The sequence below is a fragment of the Pan paniscus genome, chromosome 1 (assembly GCF_029289425.2).
Source record: "Pan paniscus chromosome 1, NHGRI_mPanPan1-v2.0_pri, whole genome shotgun sequence".
Taxonomy (NCBI): domain Eukaryota; kingdom Metazoa; phylum Chordata; class Mammalia; order Primates; family Hominidae; genus Pan; species Pan paniscus.
Window position 1 is genome coordinate 97,965,152 of NC_073249.2, and position 21,927 is coordinate 97,987,078.

Genomic DNA, 21,927 nt, shown 5'->3' on the forward strand with positions numbered 1-21,927 from the left:
AAGGAAACTCCAACTTCAAAAGATAGAGAAGTGCGAGTGAGTTTAGATCTGGAAACAAGAGCTGATCTGCTGAACCTACCAAGGCCTTGGTGACTCCTGCTCTTTCACTGTGAGCCAAAGAGTTTGCTCATGCAGTGGTATGCTGGAGCCGGGTCCTACTGGTTTGCAAAAGCTGATTGGGCTCACCTCCTTCCAACTGCACAGTGACTTCATATGGATAGCTAGAAATCAGCCACCATGGGAATATTTACAATGCAGAAATGGGCAAATGCTACAAATCAGAGCTCCCCCCACCTTACCCCCAGCCCCAGGGCAGACTGTTACATGTTTGCCTGCACACCACTGCTGGCTCTGCTGTGGACCACAAGCAGATCAGGCCCAAAACGTGCTTCTGGGCACAGGTCATACCGCAGGAAGAGAAGCTTTCAAACTCAACATGCACCCACATGTCCCAAACTGGAAAGGAACCAGGCCAGCAGTAAGCTAAACCAAAACTCAGTAGGAATTCTCAGTTGTGCTTAATTGGCACTGGCTTCCTCTTTTTTCTGATTGTTTCTCCAGAGACTCCAGGCCTGAGGAGGGCTTTCTTGTCTCTGAGGTGAATTTTCTTTTTTTCCTCTGAGCTAAATTCATACAGAAGGAGAAGGGTTGGGGCTAAAGTTCATGTTGTCACAAAACCCATTCAAAGTATTAGCTGAGCACCTTTCCACCTCCCTGGAGAGTGGACCACTTGACCCACATCCAGGAAGGGCTCTGCATTGCAGAAAGCATCCACAAGATATGTGGAATGGTGGGAGGAGGAGTTGGAAAGGGAGAAAGGAGCACTTTCTCAATAATCCTAATCTTTCTTTTCCTAGATGGCCTTGGAAACCTCCTTCACTCTCCTCCAGCCAGCCTAATTGGGGGCCACATCCATGGTTGTACCATCAGTTATGGATGTTCTTCTCAGATATCCTAATTCTTTCCATCTGTCATGCCCTTGATCCAACTAGAGCTGCTCTGCAGTATCACAGACAGCGCCAGAGCCTCGTTTCTCTTATTTTCTCCCTCCTGGATGCTCTTCCCTCCTAGCAGAGAAGTGAAAGTTGATCTCGACCAGTTGTCAGCTCCTTCCCTTCCCCTGTTTTCCTCTGGACCACATCATCCAGCTGAACCTTGGTAATTATCCACTCAAGAAAATAAAGTGATACAGGAAACAAATGTAACTGTAGTATGTGGCAAGGCTGAGAGCAAAAGTTACATAGTCATAATTATGTAAATATTCGAAAGTCGATTTAATCAAAAATCGTCAAACAACCAACATAGGAGGCAACAAGAGATTCAGACCCCACTGGGATCACCATGGGAAAATCGCTGGGTGACAACCCAGCTCCCAAGTGGCACTCAGCCCATGAAACAGCAATTTCCTTTCTCAGGTGCACCTACCAACTTTTTTTTTCTTTTAATTGAGACAGGGTCTCACTCTGTCACCTAGGCTGCAGTGCAGTAGCACAATCTGGGCTCACTATAGCCTCAAACTCCTGGGCTAAAGCGATCCTCCTGCCTCAGCCTCCTGAGTAGCTGGGACCGCAGGCACACACCACCACACCCAGCTAATTTTTTTTCTTTTTTGTAGAGTCGGGGTCTCACTATGTTGTCCAGGCTGGTCTCGAACTCCTGGGCTCAAGCGATCCTCCCACCTCAGCCTCCCAAAGTGCTGGACTTACAGGCATGAGCCACTGCACCCAGCCACCTACTGACTCTTTATATTTTCTGAGACAGAGTTTCACTCTTGCTGCCCAGGCTGGAGTGCAATGGTGCAATCTCAGCTCACCACAATATCCGCCTCCTGGCTTCAAACGATTCTCCTGCCTCAGCCTCCCAAGTAGCTAGGATTACAGGCATGCGCCACCATGCCCGGCTAATTCTGTATTTTTAGTAGAGATGAGGTTTCTCCATGTTGGTCAGGCTAGTCTTGATCTCCCAACCTCAGGTGATCCACCCGCCTTGGCCTCCCAAAGTGCTGGGATTATAGGCGTGAGCCACGGCGCCTGGCCCTACTGACTCTTCTTAGGAGGACAGCTCTTTCCTCCTGGGGCCACCTTGCTGGAACCAGCTTCCAGCTGTCAGGGCCGCCTGAGGATCCCCTCTTGCTCCCCACTCACCTTTCCTCTGACTTCTCTCCAGTTCACCTACCCTTCCTAGGATTTTTCTTTTCTATCCTGTCTTCTCAAGTCCATCCTTCCAGATCAAGGATGGACCCAGGGAATGAAGGGACGCCAAGTGCCAGGGGACGCCTGGGCAAGCCACAGGCACAGGGTACCAGCTACAGCTATTGTGGTAAACTCAGGACCAGAGAGACAGATATGGAAAAACAGGACGATGTTTATTTTAAGGTAGGCACTGGCTCAGTGGATTCACATCCAAAAAGCTGAGCATTGAACAAAGACTGAGCAGGATTTTTATAAGCAGGCTTACAGAAGCAAAACAGGCAGTTAATCATATAATGACAGGTCACATAATCTATAGCATAACTGATGACTTGGCATAACTTGTGGCTTTGCATAGCTGGTGGCCTTGTAGCTGCGTGCAAAGAAAAAACAAGAACTGGCTAAATACAGACAGACATTTGTCCTTTTTTTTTTCCTTCACCCTTGCTCCAGACGGGGGATGTCTGGAGCCTATTCCTTTGGTTTCGACTTCTCGAAGAGCATTATCTTATAATTGTCTTTGAAGTGAGCTTGCTAGGCAGAGAAAAACTTGTTCTTCCTTTCTTTTTAACCTTTGCCTTGCCACATTCTGGGCCTTGGCTTTTACTTCTCAGACTAGGTCACTATGACCTTCTTTTAGCCTTGTCTGTTACTTTTCTTGGAGTGAATGAATGTAGTACTCACTATCTTTTTTTAATTTCTGCCTCACAGCAACGGCTGCGGCCCAGGGCTGAAAATGAGTGCTGCCAGATATTCTCACTTATCTGGGGATGGCAACCAACTCAAATATCTTTGCTTAGACCCAGAGCCTGAATCAACCAAAAAAACTTCCAGCTGGGCGTGGTGCCTAATGCCTGTAATCCCAGCACTTTGGGACGCTGAGGCAGGCAGATCAGCCAAGGCCAGGAGTTTGAGACCAGCCTGGCCAACATGATGAAACCCCGTCTCTACTAAAAATATAAAAACTAGCCGGGCGTAGTAGCAAGCGCCTGTAATCCCAGCTACTTGGGAGGCTGAGGCAGGAGAATTGCTTGAGCCTGGGAGGCAGAGGTTGCAGTGAGCCGAGATGGTGCCTGGGCAACAAGAGTGAGACTCTGACAAAATAACAACAACAACAACAAAAATGGTTCCCCCAGTCCTTGAGGAAGTTTAATTCAAACCTTTGCAGGAGGTGAGGGGAAATATTTATATTCTAGTCTTCTTCTAGGGCAACCAAATACAGAGGGTGAACCAAATCTTTTAAGTTTCCGCATTAAATCAGTTTCATCTTTTGGAACCTGCCAAAATGTCATAATCATCACAACTATTATTATCGTCATCATCACTGTTATGATTCCACCTTTGCACAGTTCTGATTTTTTTTTTTAAGACAAGGTCTCACTCGGCCTCCCAAAATGCTGAGATTACAGCCTTGAGCCACTGCGCGAGGACTGATCTTTAGAACATGCTTTTATTTTAGTCAATTTAAAACTGAGACTTTTAATTGAAAATTGGCAGTTTAAATTCAATAGAAGACACACCACCACCAAATCCCACTGCCTTGCAGATGTTGGCTGAGTGTCCCTTCCCACTCAACAAAGCCTCACTGCCGCGCCCACCTCACTCCCAGCACTGCCTGCTGACATGAGCCACTCCCTGGGCACGGGGTTCCCAAAACATGAGAGTATCCCTGCCAAGCTGTTTCCTCCCAAATTATTTTCTGCCCTCCCTGTCAAGCCCTCCCCCACCTCCAACTCCTATCCCCAGCCAGAGACCAGCAGGTGAAACTCTCCTGTGCTAACCTTTGTCCGGGATATAAGAAGAGGTGTTGGCCGGGTGCGGTGGCTCACGCCTGTAATCCCAGCACTTTGGGAGGCCACCTGAGGTCAGGAGTTCAAGACCAGCCTGGCTAACATGGCAAAACCCCATCTCTACTAAAAAAAATATACAAAATTTAGCTGGGTGTGGTGGTGTGTGTCTGTAATCCCAGCTACTCAGGAGGCTGAGGCAGGAGAATCACTTGAACCCAGGAGGCGGAGGTTGCAGTGAGCCGAGATCACGCCATTGCACACCAGCCTGGGCGACAAGATTGAAACTCCGTGTCACCAAAAAAAAAAAAAAAAAAAAAGAGGTGTCTAAGGCTGTGAGTTGGTTTTCTTTTTTTTTCTTTTTTTTCTTTTTATTTTTTTGAGACGGAGTCTCGCTCAGTCGCCCAGGCTGGAGTGCGGTGGCTAGATCTCAGCTCACTGCAAGCTCCGCCTCCCAGGTTCACGCCATTCTCCTGCCTCAGCCCCCTGCGTAGCTGGGACTACCGGCACCCGCCACCACGCCCGGCTAATTTTTTGTATGTTTTTTAGTAGAGACGGGGTTTCACCGTGCTAGCCAGGATGGTCTCGATCTCCTAACCTCGTAATCCGCCGCCTCGGCCTCACAAAGTGCTGGGATTACAGGCGTGAGCCACCGCACCCGGCCTGTGAGTTGGTTTTCTGAGTCACAAAATCATACCAGAGTTTTCAGAGTCCAGTATACACTGCAGAGCACATACCAAGAACACTCCACCAGCACCCTCCAATCAAGGGACAGGCTTCCCTTATCCTTCTGGAAATATTCTTGGATTCTCCCTCAGAACCCCCAGGCAGCTCTCCAAGGCTCTATATACCCCATACTATTTGTTTATGTACTTGTTTACTCCTTTTGCAACTCAAGCCAGTCCTGCTGCCTTTTCATGCCCAAGCAGCATCTGTCCCTCCCCAAGCACTGGGTGGGGCTCCTAGACCAGCTAAAGGCGCCGAGCATCTGTGGGTGTTGCAGCACACCAGCCCAGGCTCGCCTAGCTCTCTGAAAGAAAGCCTGCAACAGAAGGGAGAGAAGCGGCCCCAAGTGCAGCTGAAAGCACTCCTTGGGAGTCAGCCAAGACCCTCCATCCAAGCAGGGCTGGATCCTTGCACTTGGCCATGATAAGGAGATGCTTCCAGGTGGCAGCAAGACTTGGCCACCACAGAGGCCTTCTTGAGGCCCCCCATATCCTGCCCAGACTCAACCCTGCCTCAGCATTTGGATCCTCCACAGACTCCATGGTGAGTTCCCAGCTCAGCCAGATGGGCAGTGTTTTCCCAGGAGCCTAGGGCTTAAGGAGCACCCCAAATCTCCTCTTCCCAGCCCATGGCCAGGGCAGGTGGGCAGTGTTCAGAGGAGCTATTTGATTTGGCAAAGAGAAAGTGCTCTGGGATACCAAGTCGCCCCCATTCAAAACTAAAACTACCAGGAGACCTGCATCTGGCTCTGAGTCTTGTGTGGCCACCAACAAATGACTATCCTCCTGTGGGACTCAGACTACTGCAGCAAAGCTGGGGTATCCCCAGACAGAGGACCCCATCTGTGGCATTGGCAAACAGCTCACACGCTGTCTACAGTTGTGACTGGTGTATGAGCAGGTGACGCTACAGAGGACTTCCTTACGTCACACAGATGGGCACATAGTCTGTGCTCCAGCCATGGCACCACACCTCTGTGGGGGCCCAAATGTGTTTCAAAGGAGCCACCCTGCCCAGGCAGGCCCACAGCAGTGGGCAGAGCTGGAGTAGCCCCTGAGGTGGGGGTTGCTAGAATGGTCCTCAACAACTGTGACCCTGCCCTGCAGAGGAGACAGCATCTAGTGCGACCACCAGCTCTCACAGTCACATGCTTGGCAACCTTGGCCATATTCCCTCAGTTTCCCCATCTGTACAGTGAGGCTAATATGAGCAGTTGTCAACTTTAAAGAACTGCTCACATGTTTTAAGCAGAACAAGGGTAAGGCACCACATCGAGCAGCATGCCCATCATCTCTGGACCCACTCCCTGCCCGCCCTTCCCTTGCTCTTTAGCATCCTTATGCCTCGTCACCCATAGGGGTCCGCAGCCCCCCTGCAAGGAATATGGGCCCTTTCCCTTGGATCGATACTCTGGCAGAAGGGATTGAGAAGCCCCAGCACCCAGGAACAGCTGTTTAGAGGTCCCGAGCCCAGGCAGCAGCCCCCCTCCAGGATGCTGTCTAGTCATTCTGATTTTTCCTGCCCAGTTCTCAAGATTCTTGCCAGAGAAGACAGACTTGAAGGATTATGCTCTTCCCAATGCCAGCTGGTGTTCGGACATGCTGAGCCTGTACCAAGAATTTCTGGAGAAGACTAAGTCTAGCGGCTGGATCAAGCTGCCCTCCTTCAAGTCCAACAGAGACCACATCCAGGGACTCAAGCTCCCATCTGGACTGGCAGTTTCCTCAGGTAAGGACAGGACCATGAGTACACACACCCCAGCCACCCTTCCCTGTGTTCTAAGACTGAGAAGCAACTTCACAGACCGCCTTCCAGTTCTCAGCGAGTTCTTCCTGCTGTCCAACTCCACCCCTGATGCTGCCGCCCCAGGCAATAGGCGGCGGGTGTCCTCTCAGGTCTCCAGCTCCCCTCCTCCCATCTGAAGCAGCACACCCTGGTGGGCCCACCTTTGCTCCCAGCCAAGCATGTCCCCACTGGAGGACAGCCAGCCCAGCTCCTGCCCCGACTTCTCACTGACTGCCCCTCCCTAACTATCAAGCCTCATCCCAAGCCTTCCGCCCCAACCCTGTGAAAGCCCTTGGACCCCACACCCCTTCCACTGAGGCCCTGCACATCATCCCTGCTGTGCGGGGTCTGGAGCAGCACTCCTGAAACACCTAATGATCCTAATGGATCCTAATGATAAGCTTCCACCTTCTTGTGTGTGTGTGTGCACTCGCGTGTGCACGCATGTGCATCTCCCTGTCTCTCTCACTCATATATGTTGTCTTCCTGCCTAGTGATGAAGGAGTGGTACAGGGGACAGACTACCCTTGGGTTTATGGCACAAACAAAGCAGGAATACCAACATAATTTTTTTTCAAAGAATTTGGTACTTCCAAAAAAGGATGTAGTAGTGGTAGCTGTCTTGGAAAAAAAAAATCAGAACTTTGATGGACTTTTCTGCTCTTATTTTACTGTTTAGTATTATTCTTTTGAATTATATGTGAGTTACATGAGTAATTACATTTTCAATTTTCAATGCTTATGGTCTCTTAAAGTCTTGCCCTGGCCCTGATCCTATCTCCATTCTCAGCCAGGGCACTTCCTGCATGTTTCTGCCCTAGACAGAAAGGCTCTGTGAGGACAGCAACTGTGCCTCTGCTCCCAGAGGGAAGGCTCCCTGGGGGTGGACCTGGTGTCCTCTGGTTTTCTCTCCTTAATCTTGTACCAGAGGCAAGACTCAACCACATGGTGCTGCATCCTGACCATACCCTCCCTTCTCTGGCTGCAACACTGCCTATCTCTCCCCAGACAAAGGTGACTGTCGCATCTTCACCAGGTGCATCCAAGTGGAAGGACAAGGCTTTGAGTATGTCATCTTTTTCCAGCCAACCCAGAAGAAGTCGGTCTGTCTTTTCCAACCAGGCCCCTACCTGGAGGGGCCCCCAGGGTAAGGTCACTGGTAGGACCTTGGCTGCCTCCTGGGCTTGGCTCAGCAGGGCAGGTTCAGCACCCACCAGGCTGGCCCTGGAGTCTCTATCTTTCTCTAAGGGGTGAGGAAGGGAGTGTGGGGCACTAGGCTTCAGCCTCACAATACCAGGCCTGGAAGGACACACAGGGTTATCTGGCCTAACCCCCAGTGTGCAGATATGGGCTTCTCATCAAAGTCTCAAAATTTTCTGGACAAAAGACCTGAGAGGCCACTTTGAGAAGAATGTGGTACACTTGGAAGAGGGCAAGATCCGGAATCTAGACTCTGACTTGGTGTCCTGCCTGGCTGCTGCTGGCTGTGGGACTCTGAGCAAGCAATTGACCGCTGGTCTTTAGTCTTCTTACCTGAAACCTGGGGCAATAATATCTACCTGCCAGGGTGACCAGAGATATGATATTATGGGCCTATGTGTGCGTGCTCATGAACCGTAAAGCACAGTACAGCTATCAGACACTTCTACCCAAAACCCATGTTCTATCCATGGGGAAATGGAGGTGCACACAGCTAAAGTAACTTGCCCGAGGCAGCACCAGCAATCAAAGTCAGATCCAGGACTCTAATCTGGGAGGTGAGATTCCAAGTCCACTGTTCTCTCCACTCTACTCTGCTGCCTCCAGACTTGGAACAGACCTCAGGAGGAATGCACACTGGGCATAAATGTGTCCACAAGGGAAATCAGGCTGACCGTGGGTCACCAAATTCATGGTTGTCCCCCTTCTCTTCCATCCGGATGCCTGCTCCAGACAGTCACTGAAGGCTGGAGGTGGTGCTGGAGCTCCTGCAAGGGAGAGACAAGAGAGGGCAGGAGTGGCTTTAGGGTCCTGAAGCCTGAGAGGGGCTTAACTGGGGTTAAATAGAATCCAGAGTGCTAAATAGATGTCAGGGCCTCCAGAGGCTGTGGATGCCAACTGCAGCCCTCAGTCACCTTGGCCATCCCAAAGGAGTCCTCCACAGGGACACTGCTCCACACACTAGACTGTGCAGATACTAGTGAATTGCTCAGAGCCCTGCCCAGGCCATGGACTCCCTCCTTTCTGAAGCATGGCTGACTTTTATTTAGGGGCTGATGGAAGTGAGGCCAAAGAGGCAGAGGAGGACCATCCAACACTAAGGCCAGTCAGTGGATTGAGGGGTTGGGGGTCTAGAGAAGAGATTAGTATCCACCAGGCCCCTAGACCATGGGGAGTGGGAAGGAGGAGTTACTCGTTGGCCAAGAGCTACTCTGTAGATCCACATACTGGCCAATGGGTCCCCAGGCTGGCCAGTGAGGACAAGGAGGAGAGAGTTGGTCTCGAGTTCTTTGACACCAACTCTTTTCACTCTCTTTCAAGCAATTTGGGAGGCAGACAGGGAAGTGCCTAAGAAGTGTGTAAATTATGTTTGCAAACATTTGTTTATTTAATCTGCTGAGATCAGAATTGTGAAATTCATGGTGGAAAAACTAAGGCTCAGAAAGGTTTAGCAATTTGCTCAAGATCAAACAGGTAGTGAGCTGTGGGACAAGGAGTCCAACTGGGTGGATAGAGACTAAAGAAGCAGGGAGGGAAGGGTCTGGAAAAGCCACTGGTCACAGCAGCAGGAGGGTAACCCATGGCAGTACAGTGTGGACAGCTGATCTGGCTCTGTGGAGAATGGGCTGTGCTTTTGAAAATCAGGAACTCAAATCTGCTTGGTGTTATTTGAATTCTAAAATGGGTGCCTATTTTCCCCAAATTAGCCAACCATGAAGTAGCTGACATAAAGCTTGCATAAGCAAGAATGAACATTTTATGCTTTTTTTTTTTTTAATTTTGAGACAGTCTTGATCTGTTGCCCAGGCTGGAATGCAGTGGCACAATCTCAGCTCACTGCAACCTCCACCCACCGGGTTCAAGCGATTCTCATGTCTCAGCCTGTCGAGTAGCTGAGTTACAGGCGCTTGCCACCACACCCGTCTAATTTTTATATTTTTTAGTAGAGACGGAGTTTCACCATACTGGCCAAGCTGGTCTCGAACTCCTGACATCAAGTGATCTGCCCACCTCAGCCTCCCAAAGTGCTGGGATTACAGGCGTGAGCCACTGCGACTGGCCATTCTATGCATTCTAAATAAAGCAAATGTCTGCGGCATTTGAGCATTTCAGCTCAATTTCAGCATTGAGCCTGCTGAAGCAGGCGCTCTGCTTTCTGTGGCAATGCTGCTCAGAAGTGTGTCATGCCAGCCCTTGATAGGTCATAAGTTATGTTTCACATTTACTTATCTTGAGATGTGGGCCCCGCACTGGCTGTAGTGACTGGTAAGGTGAGAAACAGCCCAGGGTTGTTCCTCAAAGACTGAGTCAAAAAGTTCAGGGACTTTTTCATTTCCTGTATATGCCCATCCTTCCAAATTATGGCAATTATTGCCAGCAATTAGGTAATGAACCAGAAAAATGTTTTCTATTAACTTTATCAGAAAAAAACAATTTCTCTGATGAAATAAAATGTTGTATCATTGGCTGCAAACGCATGCTGAAGCAAAACAGAAAAGCTCAGTTGATTTTGACGGGTTTGATCAGATGGGATGCAGCTGTTTCCTTCTTTCCTATTTGGCTGCCCTGAGGCTGAACGTCTGTGTTTGGAAGGGTCTAGGGAAAGGGAAAGGTAGGATCACCACAGGAGGGAGGGAAGGCCCATTGAGGGGGTCTGCCCAGCAGCCCCAGCCCAGGCCTTGCTCCTCACCTTACCCCACCCCCAGGTTTGCTCACGGCGGGTCCCTGGCAGCCATGATGGACGAGACCTTTTCTAAAACTGCCTTCCTGGCTGGAGAGGGGCTGTTCACACTAAGTCTCAACATCAGGTTCAAAAAGTAAGTATGGGTCCCTGGGGCATTGGCCAAAGTCACAGACCTTTTCATCCCTGGAAGTGGCCATCCTCGGCAGCTGGGGTGTAGGAGCCCTGCCTGCCACTCTCCTTCCCCAGCCCACTCCCAAGCAATTCCTCTAGTCCCTGGCCAGGACACAGCCTCTGCTGTCCAACTTTGGGAGCTGACAAAAAGGCCCTGAGCCCAGGGCCACTTCTGAGTCCTCGAGGCAGGGAGGGATGAAGAGAGGGAAGAGGACACAGAGAGTGAAGGGATGGGGAACCGGGTTCACATGAGAGATGGGCTAAGCTGCCTCGTCTCCCAGCTTGATCCCCGTGGGCTCTCTGGTTGTAATGGACGTAGAAGTGGACAAGATTGAGGACCAGAAGCTTTACATGTCCTGCATCGCCCACAGCAGAGACCAGCAGACAGTTTATGCCAAGTCCTCAGGTAAAGGAGCCCCCAGCCCAGCCCCAGGCCCCGTCCCGCCACCACCCACCCCCAGAACAAACAGGAGGAAGAAAAGATGCCAATGATTCATCCCAAGCTGTGGTCCAGCTTCTTTAGGGGTGGGATAGGGCACCTACTAGGGACACAGATGAAGCAAGGGAGAGCAGAACTAGGATTTTTTTTTCTATATATGAGTTATCCAACCTATAACGAAAGGACAGGACCCAGGTAATGGGTAATTTGCAGCCAAATGCTCAGAGTGTCCATCAAGCTCCTGCCATCTCAGTGCAGCTCTTGCAGCTCAGCTTACCCTTCTCTTGCAGGTGTTTTCCTTCAGCTGCAGTTGGAAGAAGAGTCTCCCCAGTAACAGTCACTGTGCCTGCAGGAGAGCCACTGCCTCCCCTGCCTGCCTCCTGCCTCCTGCCTCCCCTGCCTGCCTGGGACCCATCAAAGAGCAGGGAGGGGTCCTCAAGCAGCAATTGGTGAGGCGAGGGAAAGGACCCTTTTCTCTGAGTAAATAAAGTCTCACAGTCCCATTCTCGGCCCAGGGCCTTTCTGTGGTTGGAAATCAAAATCCTTCCAGGGCATCTCACATACCCACCTTCCCATTTGGCACCGACTGAAAAGATTTACTGAGTACCCGCCAGGTGTCAGGCACTGTGTGAGGCACCAGGCACCCAGAAGTGAAAGACAGGGCCCCGGTCTCAAGATGCACAATGCGGGAGCCAGGTGCCAAGTCAGAGTGCCCTATCACGCTCCTCCCACACCCACCCTGGCTTCTATCATGACTGCAGTGTCATCTCAGCAGGAGGAAGGGCTAGTTTTACCCAACAAAAGCAATCAGAAAACATCTTCTAGAAGAAGCTCTTACTGAACTGTCTCAAAAGTTAAGTGGTGTTCATCAGGCAGGCAGGGGAGAGGAGAATATCCCAGGCAGAAGGGAAGTAAGACAAAGGTGCAGAGGTGTGAAAGTGTACAGGGACTTTGGAGAAGAGCAAGGTGTTGAGGAGGGCAGGCGTTTAGGGAAAGAGAAGGTGGGCAGGAGCAAACCACAGGAAGGCTTCATAATCCCTGCTGGAGAGCTGGAACTTTGTCTTGCAGGCAACAGGGAGCCTCCAAAGGGCTTGGGCTGGGGAGTGACAGAGCTTTGTTATTTAGAAAGATGACTCAGTGGCAGTAAGGCGTCAGCAAGACTGAAGGCAGGAGTACTAGTTAGGAGATCCCCGCAGGCTTTACACTAGAGACAGTAAGGGCCTGCAGGGGTCAGAGCTGCGAAGCTGAGAGATATGAGAAAATGTTACAAATACAGGAAGTGCAGGACTTTGCCACTAGTTATACAATGTGGATCTGTGAAGATGAGCTCCAAGTTTCTGGCTTATGAGTTTCCAGGTGGTTATCACTGGAAATACAGAAAGAGGTGGGGGTAAACAATCAGCTCAGTTTTACATGCATCGAGCTTGAAGTGCCCATGGAACTTGTACCATGTGGCAAGTGCCAGCAGGAACGTGGATATTGTGATATGGAGCTTGGAGAGATAAGCTACTGACTCAAATTGTGAGCCAATATAAAATGTGACATGAGGCCGGACACGGTGGCTCATGCCTGTAATCCCAGCACTTTGGGAGGCCGATGCGGGCCGATCACTTGAGTGATTCGAGAGTCGAGAGGCTGGTCGGGAGTTCGAGACCAGCCTGACCAACATGGAGAAACCCTATCTCTACTAAAAACACAAAAAATTAGCCTGGTGTGGTGGCACATGCCTGTAATCCCAGCTACTCAGGAGGCTGAGGCAGGAGAATCACTTGAACCCGAGAGGCGGAGGTTGCAGTGAGCCGAGATCACACCATTGCACTCCAGCCTGGGCAACAAGAGCAAAACTCCGTCCCAAAAGAAAAAAAAATGTGACATGAAACCCCTGGGAATGCCTTATGCAGAGTGGAAGTGAGAAGGAGGCAAGGGGAAAGACAGAGGTGAGGAGGGAGGGGGAAAGGGGAGGGAGGGAAGGAGAAGGAAAGAGGTCAAAAATAGAACCAGAACCTTATGTCACACTAAGGCTCAAAGTTGGGATAGAAAACCAAGGATCCACTAAAGAGGCTGAGAACAGGACAGGAGTGACCATCCTTAAGAGGAAGAGGTCAGCAGTATCAAATGCTGAAGAGAAGGCAAGGAAGATGCGAATTAAAAAGAAGCTTTTGAGCCAGGAGTGGTGGCTCATGCCTGTAATCCCAACACTTTGGGAGGCCGAGGTGGGAGGATTGCTTGAGGCCAGGAGTTTGAGACCAGCCTGGGCAACAAAGTGAGACACTCATCTCTACAAAAACAAAAAAGGTAAGAAACTAAAATAAATAAGTGCATAATAAAATTAAAAAGAGACCTTTGGATTTGGTCATGAAGAAAATGTGGTTTCCTTTGCCAGAGCAATCTTAGGAGGTGGGAGAAAAATCCAGATTACAGTGGATGAAAATATGAACAGGGAATGAGGAAATGAATGTAGATGCTTCTTTCTGGGAATGTTGTTGTTATTCAAGGAAAGATATTTGACTGTATTTTAATTGCTAGTGGAAAGAGGCTGAAACTTTTAGAAGAAAGAGGGACAGAGGTGTCATCCAACAGAACAGCTCTCTTAGAGCTGTCTTGGAAGCCATGGGAGAGCGTCAGCATGACTCTGAGACTGAAAGGAAGGAGGTAGAGTGCAGAGCAGGACAGGAAGTTGAGGGGATTCAACCCAGAGTGCTTCAACTTTCTCAATGAAATGGAAGGCAAGGCCATTAGTGGGGAAAGAGGTCTGGAGGAAGGGGGATGGTTTGGAAAAACCGCTGTAGGGATCAGGAAAACAGGTACCAGGTACATGTGTGACCAAGACATCCTGAGCGCCCAGCTGCTGGTAGAAAACAGGTATCTGGAGTGGCACCAACCTTAGGAGAAAGGAAGGTGGGAACCAGCTGGCAAAACCCAGGGGCAATGGTGGATGAGTCAGGTGAGAACAGTGGAAGGGGAGGGAAGACAGCAACATGGCTGGTACACATTTCTAAGGAGAAAAGATTTGCTGTGAGGGAGAAGAACAATGGAGGAGGCAATGGCTATCCAGAAGAAGTCTGTAGCTCCTCTGAGCCTGGGGAGGAGAAGGGTGGCACCAGCTTCCACAGGGACGGCTGTAAGAAGTGTCCTGTCTTGAGACAGCCAGAATTCTACTGAGGCTAGTAGGTGGAGGGGATGTTCAGGAAGAGGTCAAGATTAGGGAAGGTTTACCAAAGAATTAGAGCTTCCCGGGCCGTATCATGAAGGACTTTGTTATTAGGTATGGTAAAACCAAATGTTGAAACAGATAAGCCTTTAAATCTCTGTAGCTTAACCCATATCTTCAAATAGAATGTATTTCTCACTCACATAAAGTTCAGCCCATGGTGTCTAGCAGTCATTCAGGAACCTGGCTGACAAAAGCTTTGTGATCTCCAACACATGACTCCAAAATCACCCTTGGTGTAAGCATCCAGTTGCCAGATGAGAGAATCCACAGGGAGATGTTCTGGGCCAGGCCTCCAAGTGGTTCCATTGGCCAGAATTCAGTCACAAAGCCCCACCAAACTGCAAAGAAAACTGGTTAGAAAATATGGTCTAACCCCAGCCTGGCCAATATGGTGAAACCCCATCTCTACTAAAAATTTTTAAAAATACAAAAATTAACAGGGCATGGTGGTGCTCACCTGTAGTCCCAGCTACTCGTGAGGCTGAGGCAGGAGAATCACTCGAACCCGGGAAGCGGAGGTTGCAGTGAGCCGAGATGGCGCCACTGCACTCCACCCTGGGTGACAGAGCGAGACTCCATCTCAAAAAAAAAAAAAAAAAGAAAGAAAATATGGTCTAACTACATGTTTTTTGTCTGTTTTTTTTTTTATAATCTACAAACTTTATTCAGATTTTGCCAGTTGCCCACTAATATCCTTTCTGTGGTTCAGGATCCAATTCAGAATCATATGTCACATTTAGTTGTCATGTTTCTTTAATCCCCTTTAATTTGAAACAGTTCCTCTTTCTTTGTCTTTCATTACCTTGACATTTTTTTTTTTTTTTAATTTCCTTTTTTAGAGACAGGGCCTTGCTCTGCTGCCCAGGGTGGAGTGCAATGACGTGATCATAGATCACTGCAGCCTCAAATTTCTGGGCTCAAGGGAGCCTCCTGCTTCAGCCTCCCAAGTAAATGGGACTACAGGCACATGCCACCAAGCTCAGATAAATTTTATTTAATTTTTTGTATAGATGGGGTCTCCCTATGTTGCCTAGGCTGGCCTCAAACTGCTGGCCTCAAGTGATTTGCCTACCTTGGCCTCCCAAAGTGTTAAAATTACAGGCATGAGCCACTGTTTGGAATCCAGTCCACTGATATGTTTCTCAGAGTATGAGTTAGTTGTTTTGTAGCGTGTTCCAAGGTTTGGATTTCTCCAATGTTTCCTCATCATTAGATTCAAGTTATTCATTTTTGTTGCAATATTTCAGAAGCAATGCTGTGGCCTTCTCAGTGCTTCATGACAAGAGAAACGTGATGCTGATTTGTCCCATTAATGCCAATGTTCCCTTTGATCAGTTGGTTACTATGGTGTCTGCCATATTTCTCCACTGAAAATTACCATTTTTACCGTTTTAATAAGTATCTTATTGGGAGGCACTTTGCAATTGTATAAATATCCTGTTTCTCATCATACTTTTGCCCATTAATTTTAGCTTTTATTGATCATTCTTGCCTAAAGCAATTATTACTGTGATAGTGGCCAGTGGTAATTTTCTAATGCCATCATCCCTTCAACATGTTTTCATTCTAACTATATGTTAAAGAAGAAAGTAAAATGGGGGGCCAGGCACGGTGGCTTATGCCTGTAATCCCAGCACTTTGGGAGGCTGAGGTGGGTGGATCACTTGAGGTCAGGAGTTAGAGACTAGCCTGGCCAACATAGTGAAACCTCCATCTCTACCAAAAAATACAAAAATTAGCTGGGTGTGGTGGCACACACCTGTAATCCCATCGACTCAGGAGGCTACGGTGGGAGAATCGCTTGAACCTGAGAGGCGGAGGTTGCAGTGAGCCGAGATCATACCACTGCACTCCAGTCTGGGCGACAGAGCAAGACTCTGTCTCAAAAAAAAAAAAGAAAGGAAAAGAAAGTAAAATAGGTTTGGTGAGTAGCTAGCAGCCGCTGCCTCAGTTTAAAAGGAGGGCCAGTAGAAGATGACAGAGTCTATGTAAAAACTCTTACTCTGGCAAGCAAAATATTCAGCTTCAGGCATATGCTAGGGTTCCAGGATCTGCGGCTAGAGCTGGGGATTCAGGGAATCAGAGACAATGAAACCCTTTGTGACATGGAACCAGGTCAGAGAGTTGTGCACAAATTCAGCAGCAGCAGTGAGGTAGGTGGGTCAGGCTCCCTCTCTAGTACCTAGACCACATGCTTCCTAAGCCATCAGTCTCACGATGGGCAAAGGATAGGTGGACATGGATTTGAATGGCCTCAATTTAGTGCCTTCCAAAAGCTAGAGATGTAATGGAGGCCATAGCCAAAAAGCTTATGACAATAAACTATTTCCTCTCCCATATACTCACATAAAAACCTTTTCTCCTTCTGTGCTTTCACAGTGCCCATGATATCTACACTCCAGACCCAGAGTCTAAATCACTGTATACTAAAAAACTGGTTGCTCTTCATTCATGGTCAAGGAGAGTCTAATCTTCATTCAAACACTCCCAGAAGGAAGGAAATACATTCCATCCTTCCTAAGCAGTCAGGAAAAGGAAGAGGTTGGTCCAAGTGCAGTAGTGTTTACAACTAATTGATCACAACCAATTGCAGATTTCTTTGTTCCATCTCCACTCCCACTGCTTCACTTGACTAGCCTAAAGAGAAAAAAGAAAAGGAAGAAAAATAAAACAGTTGTGTTCCCTGGGTCCTACCTACTTCTGGACTTCTTCTTATGGAAGTCAAGTGTCCATATTGTTAAGTCAGACTGAGTTGGGTTTTCTGTTTTCTCACACTTTTAGCGGATGTCAGCCTAAATGATGCCCACGTGTTATCTTTAATCCTCATACCAACTCTGAGAGTTTTATTCTTTCTGTTTTCCAGATGGAAAAGGTAAGCCCCAAAGAGATTAAGTTACATGCTAGAGGTCACACAGCTAGTCAGTCGCAGAATCCAGATTCCCAGCCCATCTGACTGATGACAAAGCAATGAATACTGCAGCACTCCAAGAACATGGACCCTCCCCAGAAACAACACCAGGGCTGAGCTGAGTCAGAAGCCACATGAATGGAAGGTCTGGAGGCCACCAGGGATCGCCACAAAACAAACACTTGCTTTGTTAAAATCTTCAAGTATTAGATGACACAATAATCATTGCATTCACTGGTTTATTTCATCTTTTTTCCTGCATTTCAGGATTTGTCTTATTGTTGTTTGCATGTTTATTGTCTGTCTCTCCCCTTAGACAGCTCTCTATTCTATGTATCCCCCTAGCACAGTGCCTGGTGCATTTTAGGCACTTCAATGAATGGATGAACAAATTGATTCAAGTATAATTTTGCTTACTACTTCACTCATCAAATACATCCTGATTGAGTATCTGCTTTGCACCAAGCACTGTTTTTAAGATTCTTAGTCTAGTAAGAGAGGTGGACATTAAACAAATAACCACATAAATAGAGGGGGAAAAACTGTAATCAATGCCATAAAGGAAAAGTATGAGGTACTATGAAAGTGTACAGCAGGTGCCCCTAATTTAGGTGGGAGGGTGTCAGTGAGGGCCTCCAGAGCTGAAGCATGAAGGAGAAGAGTGGTCCTAGGCGAGGAACTAGCCTTGCTTCCTTTCAGAGACTGAAGGATGGTAGGTGTGTCTAGACTGCAACTGATGGTCTCATCTTGTCTGTGGTGGCCTGTGCTTCCTAAGATCTGTCAGGGATGGAGGACATAGGCCAGCTTGATCCTGACTGTTGGATCCAGCTTTATCTTCAGTATTTCTAAGTCCAGAAATCCTGAGTCTGGCCACTTTTCCTTTAGCCACAATAATTCAGAGAACTATTAGCCAGAATAATGCAGACAACTGATCACTGCAAGTCACTCTGCCTTGGAGCTATTGGAATGGCTCCAGAACAGGGCACTGGGGGCCAAGGCAGGATTTCAACCAGGAGGGTTTTACAGAAGACGGACTTCACCTGTGAGGGCTGGGGTTGGAACCGAGCACCAAAGAAGTGGCCACTGTCCACTGATGGCCGTCTCCCTCTTCTCTGTAGCCCTCCCCCACCCCTAAGCAGCCCAGTTTCATCAGAGGAGGCCTGGGCACAGGAATGGATTGTTGCTAGAAACCTGGCTTCAGCTGGAGGAAGTCAGAAGACCGGGCTGATGGCCGCACAGACAGAGCTGTGTTTATCCAGGAAAAGAGGTAGGACGTAGGCAGCGGAGGCCCCTGCCAGCTCCTCCCATAAGGACTGCGCTGGGGGAGCAAGCTGCAGAGAAAGCTGCTCCCCTCTGGCTCTGAAAGTGTCAGGGCCTGAGGCCAGAACCCAAAGGCGACCCACAGGTGAGGCCAGCACTCCGGGCGCGCGACGGAGAGGATCGCTAGCTCGGATCCCAGGGCAGAGGGTCGGAACACGGTGCTCTTGGTGGCTCCGCGCAGGGCTGAGGCGAGCGCGTGGTGGCGGAGCCTTCCGGAGACTGCTCTGAGGGTGGCGGAGAATCAATGCTGCCTTTGTGCTCGGTGGTTTCCGAGGGAGAAAAGGAGTGGAGAGTGGGAGGGGCGACCCAACGGCCCGGCCCCGCCCTGCAGACGCGGGATGCGGTAGGGCTGGGAGGCGCGGGAGCTGGACGGTCATGGCTACCGGGGGTGGGATTCTGTGTCCCCGGGAGGTGCGTCTCCTTGGACCAGCCCAGGGTGTCCTGAGGTCAGCAGCCAGGTGTGTCCCCTGGCTGCCAGGAGCAGAAGTGAGTCCTCTTCTGGCTTGGAGCGACTCGAGGAGGGGAAGGAGGAGCCAGAGGCGGCAGGTGGGGCTAGGACTGAGGGATGGCTCAGGCCAGAGAAGCTTGAGCCGGGGCAGCCTGGCAAAGGGAGGAAGTCCCAAGGGGCGCCAGACTGGATCCCAGAGGAAAACCCAAGTCTTCGAAATGGGCGGGGGAGGAGGGCGTGAGCCCGCCCAGGGCGCAGTGTCCCTGGGGGTTTGGGATCTGAGTCCTTTTGCTATAATGCGGTTATTATCCTATTTGTCCTAATAGTACCCTAGGGTTCTGGTGGATACTATATGGGCCCTCTAACTCTAAGGTGAATGGGGCATCTTTAGTACCAGTGGGAGAATCTGTGTACTTGGTGACGGAGGCCCGTATATGAAAATGTGACTGGCCCTTTGCTCCCTCCATTTCTTCCCAGCCCCCCAGACTGCGCCGCCCTTTCTTTTTCTGCTCAAATAGGGGTCCGCGCTCCCAGTGGGTCCGGAGACCGGGGCGCGGTGGCTGACCGCCCGGTGTACGCCAGCATCACTCACCTCTGACTCCTCTGCGCTCCTCGCCCAGCCCCGCTCCGCCGAGCACTCCCATCTGAGACGGGATTTGGACCCTCTCGGCCCTGCGGAATTCGGAATTCCATTACCCCACCCACCGCATGTGGCTCTTGGAAAAAGCTGGCTATAAGGTGGGGGCCGCAGAGCCTGCGGCCCGTTGGGCGCCTTCCGGCCTGTTCTCCAAGCGTCGCGCCCCGGGCCCGCCCACAAGCGCCTGCCCCAACGTCCTCACCCCGGATCGCATCCCGCAGTTCTTCATCCCGCCTCGGCTCCCGGACCCGGGCGACGCAGTGCCCGCGGCCCGGCGGCACGTGGCGGGGCGCGGCCTCCCCGCGACCTGCTCGCTGCCTCACCTGGCGGGCCGCGAAGGCTGGGCCTTCCTGCCCGAGAGCCCGCACACGCGCCGGCGGGAATCCCTGTTCCACGGGCCGCCACCCGCCCCGGCCGGGGGACTCCCCGCGGCGCAGTCCCGGCTGCACGTCTCCGCCCCGGACCTGCGCCTCTGCCGGGCCCCCGACAGCGACACGGCCTCGTCGCCGGACTCGTCGCCCTTCGGCTCCCCGCGGCCAGGCCTGGGCCGGCGCCGGGTGTCCAGGCCGCACTCTCTGTCCCCAGAAAAAGCGAGCTCGGCCGATACCAGCCCGCACTCGCCGCGCCGCGCCGGGCCGCCCACGCCGCCGCTCTTCCACCTGGACTTCCTGTGCTGCCAGCTGCGGCCCACGCGCGAGAGCGTGCTGCGCCTGGGGCCCCGCGGCGGGCAGCTGCGGCTCTCCACCGAATATCAGGCAGGGCCCGGGCGGCTGCGGCTGCGCCTAGTGAGCGCCGAGGGCCTGCCCCGGCCGCGGTCCCGCCCCGGGAGCGGCGGCGGCGGCTGCTGTGTGGTGCTGAGGCTGCGGCCCCGCGTCCGGCCGCGGGAGCAGCAGAGCCGCGTGGTCAAGTGCAGCGCCAACCCCATCTTCAACGAGGATTTCTTTTTCGACGGGCTCGGCCCCCCGGACCTGGCCGCCCGCAGCCTGAGAGCCAAGGTGCTAGACAGGGGCGCGGGACTTCGCAGGGATGTGCTGCTGGGGGAGTGCGAGACGCCCCTCATTGCGCTGCTGCCCCCGCTGGGTGGGGGACTAGGTCCCGGGTCATCCCTGGCGCCCACCCATCTCAGCCTGTAGCCTGAGCCCCTGGCTTCCTCAGGACGTCTCCACTGTGTCTGCAGTCCACATTCTTTCCACCCTGCCCGGCTTGTATTTATTTTTGCTAATAAAATGTCCGCTTGTCCTTGGCCAGATATTTCCCCTTACTGGCACCTTACACGCTCGGGCATAGAGCCTACCGATCTTCCCTCTATCCCGGCCATACGCGGGGGGAAGATGCTCATTCAGACGGTCTGAGTAGAGCAGACCTTAAGCAGTGGTTCTCAAGCTTGAAGGAGCATCAGAATAACCAGACATCAGAAATCCTGGAAGAGCTTTTTAAATATGCAGGGTCCTGGGCTCCATCCCCATGAGATGCTCCTTCAGTAGATCTGGGCCAAGTAGGTCCTAAGGTCCCCGTCCAACAAGGCCCCCGAACAATCAGGGAGCCCTGCAATCACTGAGTCACTCTGACAGAAACCAACACAAGCCACCTTCCACTTGAGGCTGCACAGAGGAAATTAACACTCCCTTCCTGTGCCCCTCTAAAACCCACATCTGTCCTGAAGACAGATGAAATTTCTGGGTCTTGAGAGTGAGTCAGGGGATGTCAGATGAACACACAGTGCCCTTTAGTCTTCCTTCTTCCCTCTTGCCTCTTCCACACCTGTGCGTCCCTTGAGGGGTGGGGCAAGTCTGGAGCCAAGAACCAGAGAGGTGCTTGGGTACCAAATGAATGAGATATAATGTCCCAGGGATTGAAAGGGGGGAGGTGGGGTACTACCAAAGTGTGAGAACTGTTCTCAGGAATGCCAGAAGAGGCTCCTCCAGCCAGAAGGAGGTGGGGGTGGGGGGAGGTGGATAATTGTAGGTCACATTGTGTTTACCTCTACCTGAATGTCCCTGACGTCAGCAGTGACCTTCTTCTCTCTCCCTCCACCTTCCCAGGAGCCGGTTCCTCTGGACTCAGGCCAGGCTTGGAGGAGGGAGGGAGGAAGTGAGGTAGGCACTAGGCTAACCCAACTTCTTTCTCCCTCTCCCTTGGGCCCTTTCTCATTTTTCATGGTGCCAGCTGTGGCCTGCACCAGGGCTAAGCTTGCGGGATCTGACAAAACCTCAAAAACCTCAGCACCTGGACACGTTAAATTCCAACACACACACACACACACAGACACACACACACACACACACACACACACACACACACACACACACGGCTTCATTCAGACAGCTCTCCAGTTCCTTCTCTCTTCCCTGATTGGGTCCCCACCACCCAGCCCTAGGCCAGAGAACTCTTGCTCCAGGTGTCCACCAGGTGGTGGCATT

The 21,927-nt window shown here is 51.0% G+C and overlaps 2 protein-coding genes and 1 long non-coding RNA gene across 9 annotated transcripts; 2 read left to right on the top strand and 1 right to left on the bottom strand.

Moving 5' to 3' along the window:
- The first annotated feature begins 2,350 nt into the window (after positions 1-2,350).
- THEM5 (thioesterase superfamily member 5) lies at positions 2,351-12,257 on the top strand. The gene is made up of 6 exons (XM_003817230.7): positions 2,351-5,245; positions 6,229-6,430; positions 7,496-7,634; positions 10,393-10,503; positions 10,823-10,947; positions 11,271-12,257. The coding sequence occupies exons 1-6, from the start codon at positions 5,123-5,125 to the stop codon at positions 11,312-11,314; spliced, it is 744 nt and encodes a 247-aa protein (XP_003817278.3). The 5' UTR covers positions 2,351-5,122; the 3' UTR covers positions 11,315-12,257.
- Positions 8,316-20,109, bottom strand: LOC134730591 (uncharacterized). Of its 2 annotated transcripts, none has more exons than XR_010112427.1 (4): positions 19,972-20,109; positions 16,541-16,831; positions 14,335-14,532; positions 8,316-8,454 (listed from the first exon to the last, which is right to left on the bottom strand). It is a non-coding gene; the product is annotated as an uncharacterized LOC134730591 (long non-coding RNA). The 2 variants fall into 2 exon arrangements; XR_010112426.1 differs by lacking the exon at positions 19,972-20,109 and adding an exon at positions 19,831-19,968.
- Positions 18,403-20,754, top strand: C2CD4D (C2 calcium dependent domain containing 4D). Of its 6 annotated transcripts, none has more exons than XM_063605278.1 (2): positions 18,403-18,507; positions 19,348-20,754. In XM_063605278.1, the coding sequence occupies exon 2, from the start codon at positions 19,579-19,581 to the stop codon at positions 20,638-20,640; it is 1,062 nt and encodes a 353-aa protein (XP_063461348.1). In that variant the 5' UTR covers positions 18,403-18,507; positions 19,348-19,578; the 3' UTR covers positions 20,641-20,754. The 6 variants fall into 6 exon arrangements, 5 of the variants coding, with proteins under 5 accessions (XP_063461348.1, XP_063461346.1, XP_063461343.1 ...); XM_063605276.1 differs by having other exon boundaries at positions 18,416-18,507; positions 19,389-20,754; XM_063605273.1 differs by lacking the exon at positions 18,403-18,507 and adding an exon at positions 18,653-18,968.
- The last annotated feature ends 1,173 nt before the right edge of the window (positions 20,755-21,927 follow it).

Bases quoted from the DNA above. Each gene is read 5' to 3' on its own strand.
- THEM5 (XM_003817230.7), top strand. From the start codon at position 5,123: ATGATAAGGAGATGCTTCCAGGTGGCAGCAAGACTTGGCCACCACAGA. The intron at 5,246-6,228 runs GTGAGTTCCCAG...TTTCCTGCCCAG, and splicing joins GATCCTCCACAGACTCCATG to TTCTCAAGATTCTTGCCAGA. The intron at 7,635-10,392 runs GTAAGGTCACTG...CCCCACCCCCAG, and splicing joins TACCTGGAGGGGCCCCCAGG to GTTTGCTCACGGCGGGTCCC.
- C2CD4D (XM_063605278.1), top strand. From the start codon at position 19,579: ATGTGGCTCTTGGAAAAAGCTGGCTATAAGGTGGGGGCCGCAGAGCCT.